This window comes from Bos mutus, chromosome 13 (genome assembly GCF_027580195.1).
Source record: "Bos mutus isolate GX-2022 chromosome 13, NWIPB_WYAK_1.1, whole genome shotgun sequence".
In the NCBI taxonomy this organism is placed as follows: Eukaryota; Metazoa; Chordata; class Mammalia; order Artiodactyla; family Bovidae; genus Bos; species Bos mutus.
Genome location: NC_091629.1, coordinates 79,398,747 through 79,410,976, shown reverse-complemented (window position 1 = coordinate 79,410,976; position 12,230 = coordinate 79,398,747). Strand labels below are relative to the sequence as shown.

General features: G+C 42.6%; 1 protein-coding gene across 1 annotated transcript in view; it reads right to left on the bottom strand.

Moving 5' to 3' along the window:
• Nucleotides 1-1,541: 1,541 nt before the first annotated feature.
• The window catches only part of PAK5 (p21 (RAC1) activated kinase 5), a 419,074-nt gene continuing 408,385 nt past the window's right edge, over nt 1,542-12,230 (bottom strand). The window contains exons 8-10 of the mRNA XM_070382144.1: nt 8,158-8,283; nt 6,009-6,143; nt 1,542-3,778 (exon numbers count right to left, since the gene is read on the bottom strand). Coding sequence (XP_070238245.1) covers nt 3,623-3,778; nt 6,009-6,143; nt 8,158-8,283 — 417 coding nt within the window. The 3' untranslated portion in view covers nt 1,542-3,622. The remainder of the gene's footprint in view (nt 3,779-6,008; nt 6,144-8,157; nt 8,284-12,230) is intronic.

Sequence of the window (12,230 nt, the reverse complement as noted above, 5' to 3'; positions counted from 1 at the left end):
AATAACCTCAGATATGCAGATGACACCACCCTTATGGCAGAAAGTGAAGAGGAACTCAAAAGCCTCTTGATAAAGGTGAAAGAGGAGAGTGAAAAAGTTGGCTTAAAGCTCAACATTTAGAAAAGAAGATCATGGCATCTGGTCCCTTCACTTCATGGCAAATAGATGGGGAAACAATGGAAACAGTGTCAGACTTTATTTTTTGGGGCTCCAAAATCACTGCAGATGGTGATTGCAGCTATGAAATTAAAAGACGCTTACTCCTTGGAATAAAAGGTACAACCAACCTAGACAGCATATTGAAAAGCAGAGACATTACTTTGCCAACAAAGGTCTGTCTAGTCAAGGCTATGGTTTTTCCAGTGGTCATGTATGGATGTGAGAGTTGGAGTGTGAAGAAAGCTGAGCGCTGAAGAATTGATGCTTTTGAACTGTGGTGTTGGAGAAGACTCTTGAGAGTCCCTTGGACTGCAAGGAGATCCAACCAGTCCATTCTGAAGGATATCAGCCCTGGGATTTCTTTGGAAGGAATGATGCTAAAGCTGAAACTCCAGTACTTTGGCCACCTCATGCGAAGAGTTGACTCATTGGAAAAGACTCTGATGCTGGGAGGGATTGGGGGCAGGAGGAGAAGGGGACGACAGGATGAGATGGCTGGATGGCATCACTGACTCGATGGACATGAGTCTGAGTGAACTCCAGGAGATGGTGATGGACAGGGAGGCCTGGTGTGCTGCGATTCATGGGGTCACAAAGAGTCAGACACGACTGAACGACTGAACCGAACTGAACTGACTGATGCTCCCTGCTCCCTTTCCACGCACCATCAGAGCCAGAGGAAATGGGTGTCTTCTATGCCCGCGTAGGGCTTCAGGGACCTGCCTGGGGAAGGTTGCTTCCATCTTTCTCTTCCCAGGCACACAATATATACTATCCAGAGGTCTCATCCTGAGCCTCAGGCTACGTATGTCCTGGGGTTTTCACTTTCTGAAACTTCCAGATGAGAAATGAACTCTATATGTATCAGCATCCCTCCCAACTTCATGGGATAAATGTTAACATCTCCCCTGTCACCAAGTGGAGCAGGTGTCCCAGCACTCACTTTCAGTCTCCCAGAGAGCTTCTCTGATCCAGAACAACCTCCTGACTATATCTTTTGTGGGTAAAAACATTCAGATCAGTCCAGCATCTTTGGAACAAGAGAGGTAGAGTAGGAATCTTTGGCCATGAATCTAGCTTTCCTTGAATTTGGCCTTCCAGGATTAAATTTTTTTTCTTCATAGTAGTATCTGCATTCTTGTCTTACAATGTTTGTAACCTCTGGGGATAGGAATGTTTATCTGTGGTTCATGTCAATGTGATATTACATATAATTTTATAGCAACTCATTTGCATTCCCCAAGGTCATAAAGACATCATTCTTGTCACTCAAGAAACAAATTCAGGAAATCACTAGAGTTTCCAATGACACAGTGGAAAAAAAGGCAAACATTTATTTTTATTTGCAAGAGCAGTTTCTGCCAATAGTTAATGCTCACAAAACCTTTTAAGCTACAGTAACTTTTGGTAAACTCAATGAAGACTTTAAAAAAGACCCAGTGATAAGAAAATTACAGAAAAATCTCCATTACACTGTCGAAAATGTTTGGAATCCAAAATCCACTATTTTCTGCAATGGTTTTTAATATTTGCTCTGGTTAAAAAAAGATTTTCTTTTTGCTTCCTTTCTACTTCTACATAGTCCTGGTTAAATGAATACAATCTCTCCCATATCTGCCATTTTCTGGATTTAGATTATTTTCATTCTTACAGCCTTATATTAATATTTTAATATTTTACATAAAACATTGAGTGTGTTGTGTTTTATGAAAAAAAATTATAGATCCTATTTATGATGAGGCATTTCCAGTTTAGCGAAAAACTGAAAATCTAAACAGTAGAAAGTCATTTTATGCCTTTTTTTCCTTTTTAGCTATAATAAATAATTAGCAACCTATTAATTACAAACATTCTTAGTTAGGCTTAGAGTAGCCAGAGCATTTTCAAAATTTTAAATTCATGTTTGTTACAGTATGTGAAGTCATTAAGAAAAGCCTCTGGTTTTCCAGTTTGGTAACAAATGGCTTTTGTTTGATGCAGAATTAATAGAAACTAATGATGACTATGTAGCTTTTCCAGAGTTTTAAAGGCAAATCTATATTGGCCTACAGTTAACATGCAAATTCTTCCAACAAGCAACACAAAATGTATTGTAGTAGTCATTCATGTTTATCAACATTCAAGAAGATCTAGTCAGCAGCACAACTCTCCTATGTCAGAAACACGTAACATGGTCACAACTGAATTCAGATCACACCTGGGAAAAATCCCCTTTTCCTAATGCATCCTCTAGAGTCCAGACTCCCAGTACAGTACAGAAACAACAGCAATGAATACTGCGGTACAAAGGGAAGCACAGACAAGAGTTTGGTGTGCCAGCATACAGAGCTTTAAAAACAGTGACAAACAAAACCAAACATCTTGCCCTGTTCTCTTTTCCTTCTGTGAGACTAGAATTCTCACAGTCTTCTAGAAACATTCAATTTGGGGAATGAAGTCCAAATGACCCTAGCACTGGGGTGCTGAATCAAGATGGCAAAGGGGCAGAACATGGAGTTCAGCACCTCCCACAGATACATCAAACCATCCTAGCACTGAAATTGCTCCTTGAAGGGGAAATTTGGCCACAAGGGGACATCATACTCATTTAAGAGAAGGTACTGGGGGAACATACTGCCGTGCAAAAGATGGTTTACTACTACTAATAGGTTTGAAGGAAAATGTGGTTTTTCAAAATATTTCGTTTTCTCCCAAGGAATATTTTCGGTGGTATACCGTGGCTCAAATTTCACTGCATTATTTTTGGTTGGATAAATGAAATGTGCACCCACCCCCATCACCATCACTCTTAAGTCTTCTTCCATCACATAAGACACTTGTTAAGATAAGAAAGATATTCTACTAAAGCTGACGGTGATTGAGAGTCATTCAGTATTCAAAGTTCCTAAAGAATCGTTGGTTCTCTGAAAGGGATAAAAAAGTAGGAAAGACTTTTTTCAAACTCTTGCTAGTAAACAGGTATTACTTCAACTGATACAATGGCTACGTGACATCAAAGTACTATAAATTATCAAAACTATCGTACAGAAAAATTACAAATTCATTGCAAAATACATTACACCGCTACCATTAAGAAAAAAGTGCTTTTTGTTTTCCTTTCTTTTTTTTTTTTTTTTTGCCAGAAAAGTATTCTTTCAATATAGAAAATCCTATGCATTACCCTGCATGTGGCTAGGATATACCATAACGGAGTTTGTACTGAGTCCTTCTGATTTGCTGGATGAAAGGCTGAAAAATATAATAATGACTTATTAAAGCCATGTCCCAAATGAGCGTGCCAGCTGTCAGTGGAGAGATGCCTGTTGAAGACACAAGAGGACGCCCCGGTCTGCCGAGCCCTGCCGGTAGTCATCAGTCAGCTGGTCTGGGCTCGCAGGCCTGCTGCATGTTCTGCAGTTCCCTGCATTCTCCCGACCTGTTCTCGCATCCTCATCTCGCTTCGTCACCTCTGTGACTCTTGCGCTCAGTGATGCCGGTATTGCCTCATGAGAGGAACGATGCAGGACGGCGGCCCCGCCAGTTTCAGGAACGGGTGCCTGAGGAGCTCCTGTGCCGTGGCCCTCCGAGCGGGCTCCCGCACCAGCATCAGGTCTAGGAACGCCCGCAGCACTGAGGAGACCTGCGGAGACAGAGGACGGCCTCCTGAGGACTAACGATGGGACCCAACCCAGGCCCCCCAAGTGGCCTCCCAGCAAACTCCCAGGAAAGCCTTCTGCCCACAAGGCCAAATTCCAGACAGTCAGCTTGAAGAGAAAGAGCTCATGGGAGCAAAAGCAGGCATTGCCTTTCTTAACACACGCTGTTTTCCTTATCGTTTTCAAACCTGAAATACTAGAAGTAAATGACAGTACAACAAAGATACGTACTAATTAAGAGACAACAGCAGCTCTTATGGTGAACCCACTATGTTCAGACGGTGGTCACATACATTTGATGAGCAGTGTTATAAACATGGAATGAGTTTTATTTGTTTATTTTTCTAACCACGTAGCCATCTAGGCTTTGTGCAATTCTCCCCCCTTTTTTTTAAAGACTTTTTTTAATGTGGACCAGTTTTCAAGTCTTTATTGAATTGGTTACAATATTGCTTCTGCCTTATGCTTTTTTATTTTTCTGGCCTCAAGGCTTATAGGATCTTAGCTCACAGGTCAGGGATCAAACCCACAACCCCTGCATTGGAAGGGAAGTCTTAACCACTGGACTGCCAGGGAAGTTCCTGGAATTCCTTTCTTGAAGAGAAACAAATTTCCCTAAGGAATGTGACAACAGATAGCATTTGTCCTTTAGTTTCTTGTAATTTACTTTTTTGCAGTATAGCTCATGTACATTCAAGTACATAAAAAGCATATGTTTTACAGTAATTCTTTAAAACACACACAAACACACGCATGCACACACACACACATATACCCACACACCTATATATTCCATACTCCTACCCAGGTTCCCTGGGTTAAGAAGGTCCCCTGGAGGAGGGTATGGCAACCCACTCCAGTATTCTTGCCTGGGAAATCCCATGAACAGAGGAGCCTGGTGGGCTACAATCCAGGGGGTCACAAAGAGTCAGACACTATTGAGCACAGCACATTATTTAAACTGTCCAATGTTGTAAAATTTTCACGCTTTTGTTCAATTCAAGCAGCTTCCCCACTTTGTTGCAAGTCCACCCAGCCTACATGAGTGATTCTCCAGGGCCTCTTCCCTAAGGTGTAGGGATGAGGGGAGAGGGGATGCTGTCACAAACAATTCTCTCCCTCTTAGTATCTGGGGGGTAGTGGGATGGTCGGTATTTTTAGTGCTAATCTGTGGAAACAGCTCTCTCAGCAAGCCCAGCCCCACTGGTGGCTGCACAGTGGTGGTTTGTTGACTTAGCATCATTTTTTTCTGAGCTTGGCTCTACTTGATGATGCCTGGAAACCAGGAAAGACCCTCGCTGGTTCCCTCACCATGTTGCTCACTGCCCTGTACTATCTAGCCCCTGTCCACCCTCTGACATGCCTCATCCTTCACCTTGCTCACTTTGCCCTGGCTGAGGGTCTTCAAACTGCTCCTCCCTACACCTGGGATGTTTTTATCCCAGATCTTTGCATGACTTGCTCCTTTTTGCCAATCAGGCTCCAGTCCCTTGACAGGACTCCCTTCAACACTCGGCCAAAACTATCTCCCAATTCCTTTCTGCCCGCCTCAATCACCTCACAGCATTTTATTCATTTCCTGGCATGTACCACTCTCTAAAATTATTTTGATCATCCATTGTGTGTAGTTTGTTATCTGCTTCCCCAACTAGAATGCAACCCCTCTGAGAGTCAGGAAATGTGGGGCTTTGAGCTGGGATGTCCTGGTCATTAGAACACCCCCAGCGTGCCTTAAATTCCCAGTGCAGAAGTGCTGAGAGGCAACCACCCATGGGAGAGGAGCTCATGTGCCCACTTTCACAGAGGAGCTTCAGAGAGGGAGGGGCAGACTCACTTGCCCAAGGGAATGAACAAGAAGAGCAGAGATCTGAACTCAACAACTCTAATTCCATAACAGGCAGCTACGAGAAGCTACTGCAGCACAGAAAGCTCAGCCTGGTGCTCGGTGACGACCTGGCAGGGTGAGTGGGGGGTGGGAGGGAGGATCAAGAGGAAGAGGATACATGTACACTTACAGCTGATTTGTGATGCTGTACAGCAGAAGCTAATAGAGCACTTAGAAGTGACTAAAAAGTAAATTAAAAAAACAAAACAAGGTCCATGCCTAGAAACCAGGATCTACTCCCAGATGTGATATGCCAGTCTTTAACATTTCAGAGAGAAGGAAAAATCAAAGAACAATATGGAATTTCAGCAATGGATATTGCTTCTCACCTTGTGGAGGTCCTTCACTCTTGGAGGTAAACTGTCCCGGATCCGCCGCATGGCCTGGAGGGGGGGCTCGTTGAAGTAGGGGGGCTCACCATCAATCATCTCGATCACCATGATCCCAAGGGACCAGATGTCCACCTGTTAGGCACAGTGATTATCTCAGGCAAAGAGAACTTTCTGAAAGGTTGAGTATGGCCAGGGAACCCAGTAGATTCATACTCATTCATAAATTCATACGGTATTTGTAACTTCTCAAAATCTACAATCCAGATTTATCGGCTGAACGGTTGAGTGACCAAGTGTTTGCTACTGGTCTTCGCCTGCTTTTTAAAGGCAACTTCAGTGAAGATTCTGACAGTTAGGTACATGTGAATGTCTTACTACTCTGAAGTTCAGAACCTTTAAAAAAATCCTGTTTTTTATCAGGTCAGATGAGAAAGCCATTCAAAGTTTTATGTTACAAACAGAGAAGAAAATTACATTTAAACCAGAAAAAAATAAGAAAAGTTTTTGGCATATTCATAACAAACTCCAAAGAACTACACTGCACAACACAATATATTCTGATTCTTTTATTAAGTTGATTTTTTAAGTTCTTTGCTGCCGTATTTAGGTTTTTCCCTTTGTGTTTTATCACTCTGATGCAGTGTACACAAAACTGTATTCTGTAAAACCATTGTCAGGGACTGGAGGAAAGGAAAGAAAGAGATGACAAGCAATCCTTCCTGGTTAAAGAATGGGAAGTCAGGGCAATGAGGTGCCAGAGCTGCTATAAATTCCCGGGCCCTGGCGGCTCCCTCCTCCCTCATTACACCTCTTATCGGTTAGCTGCATTCCTGCTCTCGCCCAGAAGTGACCTCCACTGAGAGCTGATGCTCTCGGGACCACGGTGAGATAAGCAAGAGGCATACTTATCCAAGGGCAGCACACCAGGGAAGGAGAGTCCGCCGGCAGTCCGGCTGCTGTCCTCTGCTCACTGGTCCAGGACCCTGCCTCCGCTCCCCACTCTAAGACTGTCTCCCGCACCACGGTGTGCGGAAACGCCGTGCCCAGGCGAACGTGCTCCTTGCCTCCCTTGTGTGTGCGTGTCTCAGAGCTTTATTCACACGGTTCCCTCCCTCCCCCGAGAGCCCTCCTCCACTTCTGCCCCTCATTTTATGTATCCAAACCTTGTCCCTTAATACAGTAGGAGCAGGTATGCGAGCAACTCAAGTGTCCATCAGCAGATGCATGGATACAAAAAGACGGGGTATATATACAATGGAATATTAGTCATAAAAAGGAATGAAATGCTTCCATTTGCAATAACACAGATGGACTTGGAAGGTATTATGTTAAGTGAAGAAAGTCAGATAGAGAAAGACAAATATGTGTGGAATCTAAAAAATGTATGACATCACTTATGTGTGGAATCTAAAAAATGCAACAAACCAGTGAATAAAACAAAAAAGAACCAGACTAATAGAGAACAAACTTATGGTTACAAGTGGGAAGAGGGAAGGAGGGAGGGGCAATAAGGGGACAGGAGAATTAAAAAAACCCAGAAGGTTACTATGGGATTGTATGGAATCATGTGTGTGAAATTTTTTGGAAGTTGTAAATTGTAGGATTTAAAGAATAATTCAGTAAAAAAAGACAAGTTTTTAAAATTTAAAAGTCAGTAACAACCAAAATAGATTATGAGAGGTTATTTCCTTTCCAGAACAAACAGAAATTGTGCCATATTTTAAAATATGTTTCAGTATTCATATATAATTTTTTCCAATGGGAAAACATTATTTCTCACCGAAATATTCACCCCAATCTGTGGAGCTTTCTCTGACCCTGTATCCTCTGAACACGCCTGCTCATCTGTGAGTCTCCAGCCACTTTTCAGGTTGCACTGGCCCTGGGGTTAGATGAGAGTGGAGTGCCTCTTCCCCACTGCCCATTTGGGACCTATGCATACTGTTCGATCAATGCTGTCGTGACACCCCAAGGGTGGACAGACTCTCTTCTGCCACAACTTGCTCTGTGAAAAGCCTAGTGAATGGCAATCGAATGTGGAGTTAAAAGTCATCAAGCTGGTCTCCTGGGGTCATTAACGAGCTCAGAACCCTTGCATCTCAGCCAGGCCCTGCCCACTCCCCAGCAACAACCATCACCTCCTTACCTCTGTCCCATATGGCAGCCTAGAAATCACCTCAGGTGCCATCCAGTAGGGTGTACCAACCAAGGATTTCCTCTTTGGCACCTCTTTGGAAACTTGAGCACAGAAACCAAAGTCAGACAGCTTGATCTGAAAAGGAAAGGAATGCAACAAACTAACCATTGAAAAATACTGGCTTCAACAATTGGGGCAAGATGGAGGGACCTAGAGATTTTCATACTAATGAAGTAAGTCAGAAAGAGAGAGACAAATACCGTATGGTATCACTTATATGTGGAACCTAGAACAAACGATACAAATGAACTTATCTATGAAAAAGAAACAGACTCAGACAAAGAGAAGGGAGTTGTGGTTGCCAGGGAGGGGAGGATGGGCAGATGGGGGGTTGGGATCAGCAGATGCAAAGGGCGTGTATAAGATGGACAAACAGCAAGGTCCTGCTGTGTAGCACAGGGACCTGTACTCAGTATCGTGACAAACCACAATGGAAGAGAATATGAAAAAGAATATATATACACACATATATATACACACATATATGTACACACATGTATATACACACACGTATATACACACATGTATATACACACATGTACAATTGAACCACTTTGTTGAATAATAGAAATTAAGACAACATTGTAAATCAACTATACTTCAATAAAATAAATCATAAAAATATACTGGCTTCAAAATGTAGAAATATAACACAAGTTTCAGCTTCAAAGCAAAATCATCTTATCCTTCACAGGTCTTGGATATATCAGAGAAGGGGCTCTCAGACCCTTTCGTTGGAAAAGCACAACCCATTTTAATGAAAATAACTCTCATGGCCCCACCAGGACTGACTTTCAAATGTTTAGCTACTGCTATCTTTTTATACAATCATGAAATAATATAATACACCCAAAACAAGAAACTCATCAAAATTCAGGGCCACTACTTCCATTTAATGTAGGAGAGATAAGAAAGCCTTCCTCAGTGATCAATGCAAAGAAATAGAGGAAAACAACAGAATGGGGTAGACTAGAGATCTCTTCAAGAACATTAGAGATACCAAGGGAACATTTCATGCAAAGATGGGCTCGATAAAGGACAGAAATGGTATGGACCTAACAGAAACAGAAGATATTAAGAAGAGGTGGCAAGAATACACAGAAGAACTATACAAAAAAGAGTTTCACAGCCAAAATAATCACGATGGTGTGATCACTCACCTAGAGCCAGACATCCAGGAATGTGAAGTCAAGTGGGCCTTAGAAAGTGTCACTACAAACAAAGCTAGTGGAGGTGATGGAATTCCAGTTGAGCTATTCCAAATCCTGAAAGATGATGCTGTGAAAGTGCTGCACTCAATATGTCAGCAAATTTGGAAAACTCAGCAGTGGCCACAGGACTGGAAAAGGTCAGTTTTCATTCCAATCCCAAAGAAAGGCAATGCCAAAGAATGCTCAAACTACTGCACAATTGCACTCATCTCACACGCTAGTAAAGTAATGCTCAAAATTCTCAAGCCAGGCTTCAGCAATACGTGAACCATGAACTTCCTGATGTTCAAGCTGGTTTTAGAAAAGGCAGAGGAACCAGAGATCAAATTGCCAGCATCCGCTGGATCATGGAAAAAGCAAGAGAGTTCCAGAAAAACATCTACTTCTGCTTCATTGACTATGCCAAAGCCTTTGACTGTGTGGATCACAATAAACTGTGGAAAATTCTGAAAGAGATGGGAATACCAGACCACCTGACCTGCCTCTTGAGAAACCTATATGCAGGTCAGGAAGCAGCAGTTAGAACTGGACATTGAAAAACAGACTGGTTCCAAATAGGAAAAGGAGTACGTCTAGGCTGTATATTGTCACCCTACTTATTTGACTTACATGCAGAGTGCATTATGAGAAACACTGGGCTGGATGAAGCACAAGCTGGAATCAAGATTGCCAGGAGAAATATCAATAACCTCAGATGACACCACCCTTATGGCAGAAAGTGAAGAGGAACTAAAAAGCCTCTTGATGAAAGTGAAAGTGGAGAGTGAAAAAGTTGGCTTAAAGCTCAACATTCAGAAAACGAAGATCATGGCATCTGGTCCCATCACTTCATGGCAAATAGATGGGGAAACAGTGGAAACAGTGTCAGACTTTACTTTTTTGGTCTCCAAAATCACTGCAGATGGTGATTGCAGCCATGAAATTAAAAGACGCTTACTCCTTGGAAGGAAAGTTATGACCAACCTAGATAGCACATTGAAAACACAGACATTACTATGCCAACAAAGGTCCGTCTAGTCAAGGCTATGGTTTTTCCAGTGGTCATGTATAGAAGTGAGAGTTGGAGTGTGAAGAAAGCTGAGTGCCAAAGAATTGATGCTTTTGAACTGTGGTGTTGGAGAAGACTCTTGAGAGTCCCTTGGACTGCAAGGAGATCCAACCAGTCCATTCTGAAGGAGATCAGTCCTGGGATTTCTTTGGAAGGATTGATGCTAAAGCTGAAACTCCAATACTTTGGCCACCTCATGTGAAGAGTTGACTCATTGGAAAAGACTGTGTTGCTGGGATGGGTTGGGGGCAGGAGGAGAAGGGGACTACAGAAGATGAGATGGCTGGATGGCATCACCAACTCGATGGACATGAGTTTGGGTGAACTCCGGGAGTTGTTGATGGGCAGGGAGGCCTGGCATGCTGCAATTCATAGGGTCGCAAAGAATTGGACACGACTGAGAGACTGAACTGAACTGATGATGCTTTAGTGCAAATAAACTGCTAGTCACAAAGCAAGTTTTGTACAAACTGCTACAGTTTAGGTTTTTTCCCACTGAACACATTTGGATTTCTAAGTACTTTGAGATGATTCAAATAACCAACCTCATTTCTATGTTTGAATTATTACAAGACCCCATTTGTAAAGTATGCTGGAAAACCACTGTAGGCATAGGCTCCCCTTTTCTTTTGCTTTTCCTCCTCTCTCAGGATAACTCAAGTTGCCAATGGAAATATGGGCATAGAAACTGGGTGTTAACAATTAGTTATTAGGAGTTCAAAGTGTTCAATTTAATTACCCATTGTGCATGCACATATGTTGTTTATTTTAGAGGTCATCAAAAAAGAAAACCCTGAGATTTCTTGCCCAGAACTTTTAAGAATACTCTTAAGAACACACTGCACCATTAGGAAACCCGCCAGGTTATATATTCCAGGTGACCAGGATTCAGTTTATTTCTGGGAGGCCTGATTCCTGCTCATGATGATCTGATCTGATTGGAGAGGATTGCTACTTAGGATTACTGGTGATAACGGAATGCATTAAAAAAAATGCTTCAGGCATTGTTTGGCAATGGTTCAGAGTGGTCATTTGAAGTGAAAATTGCCATAAATCAAAAGTATGGTCTCTAAGGTACACATTCTCCCTTGATTCTCTTTATACATCTCTGAATTGTTTTCGGTCTTTTTTCTGGCTCTGTCTCTGCTGCCCACACCTTAATACTGGGGCTTCCTGGAGTTCATGTCCCAGTGCTCACCTCTTCTCTTTTTATGTGCTTTTGCTAGATACTTTTTTTTCCCTCCCAGGCTTAATGCAGATTTCTCTCCTTCATTCTAAAACTACACATCCATCCAGTGTATGCTTCTACATAGAGTTAATTCTTGTGAAGGGTGTAAGGTCCATGTCTAGATTTATTTTTTGAGCATGTGGATATCCAGTTGTTCCAGTACCATTTGTTGAAAAGACAGTCTTTGCTCCATTGTCTTCAGTCGTGTCCAACTCTTTGTGGCCCTATGGACTGTGACCCTGCTAGGCTCCTCTGTCCATAGGATTCTTCAGGAAAGAATACTGGAGTGGTTCGCCATGCCCTTCCCCAGGAGATCTTCCCGACTCAGAGGTCGCACCCACACCTCAGGCATCGCCTTTATCTCCAGGTGTGTTCTTTGGCACTAGAGCCACCTAGGACGTCCTGTGCTGCCTTTACGCCCTCGTCAAAGGTCAGTTGACTCTGTTTATTCCTGGGCTGTCTAGCCTGTTTTATTGGTCTGATGACGGACAGGGAAGCCTGATGTGCTACAGTCCATGGGGTTGCAAAGAGTTTG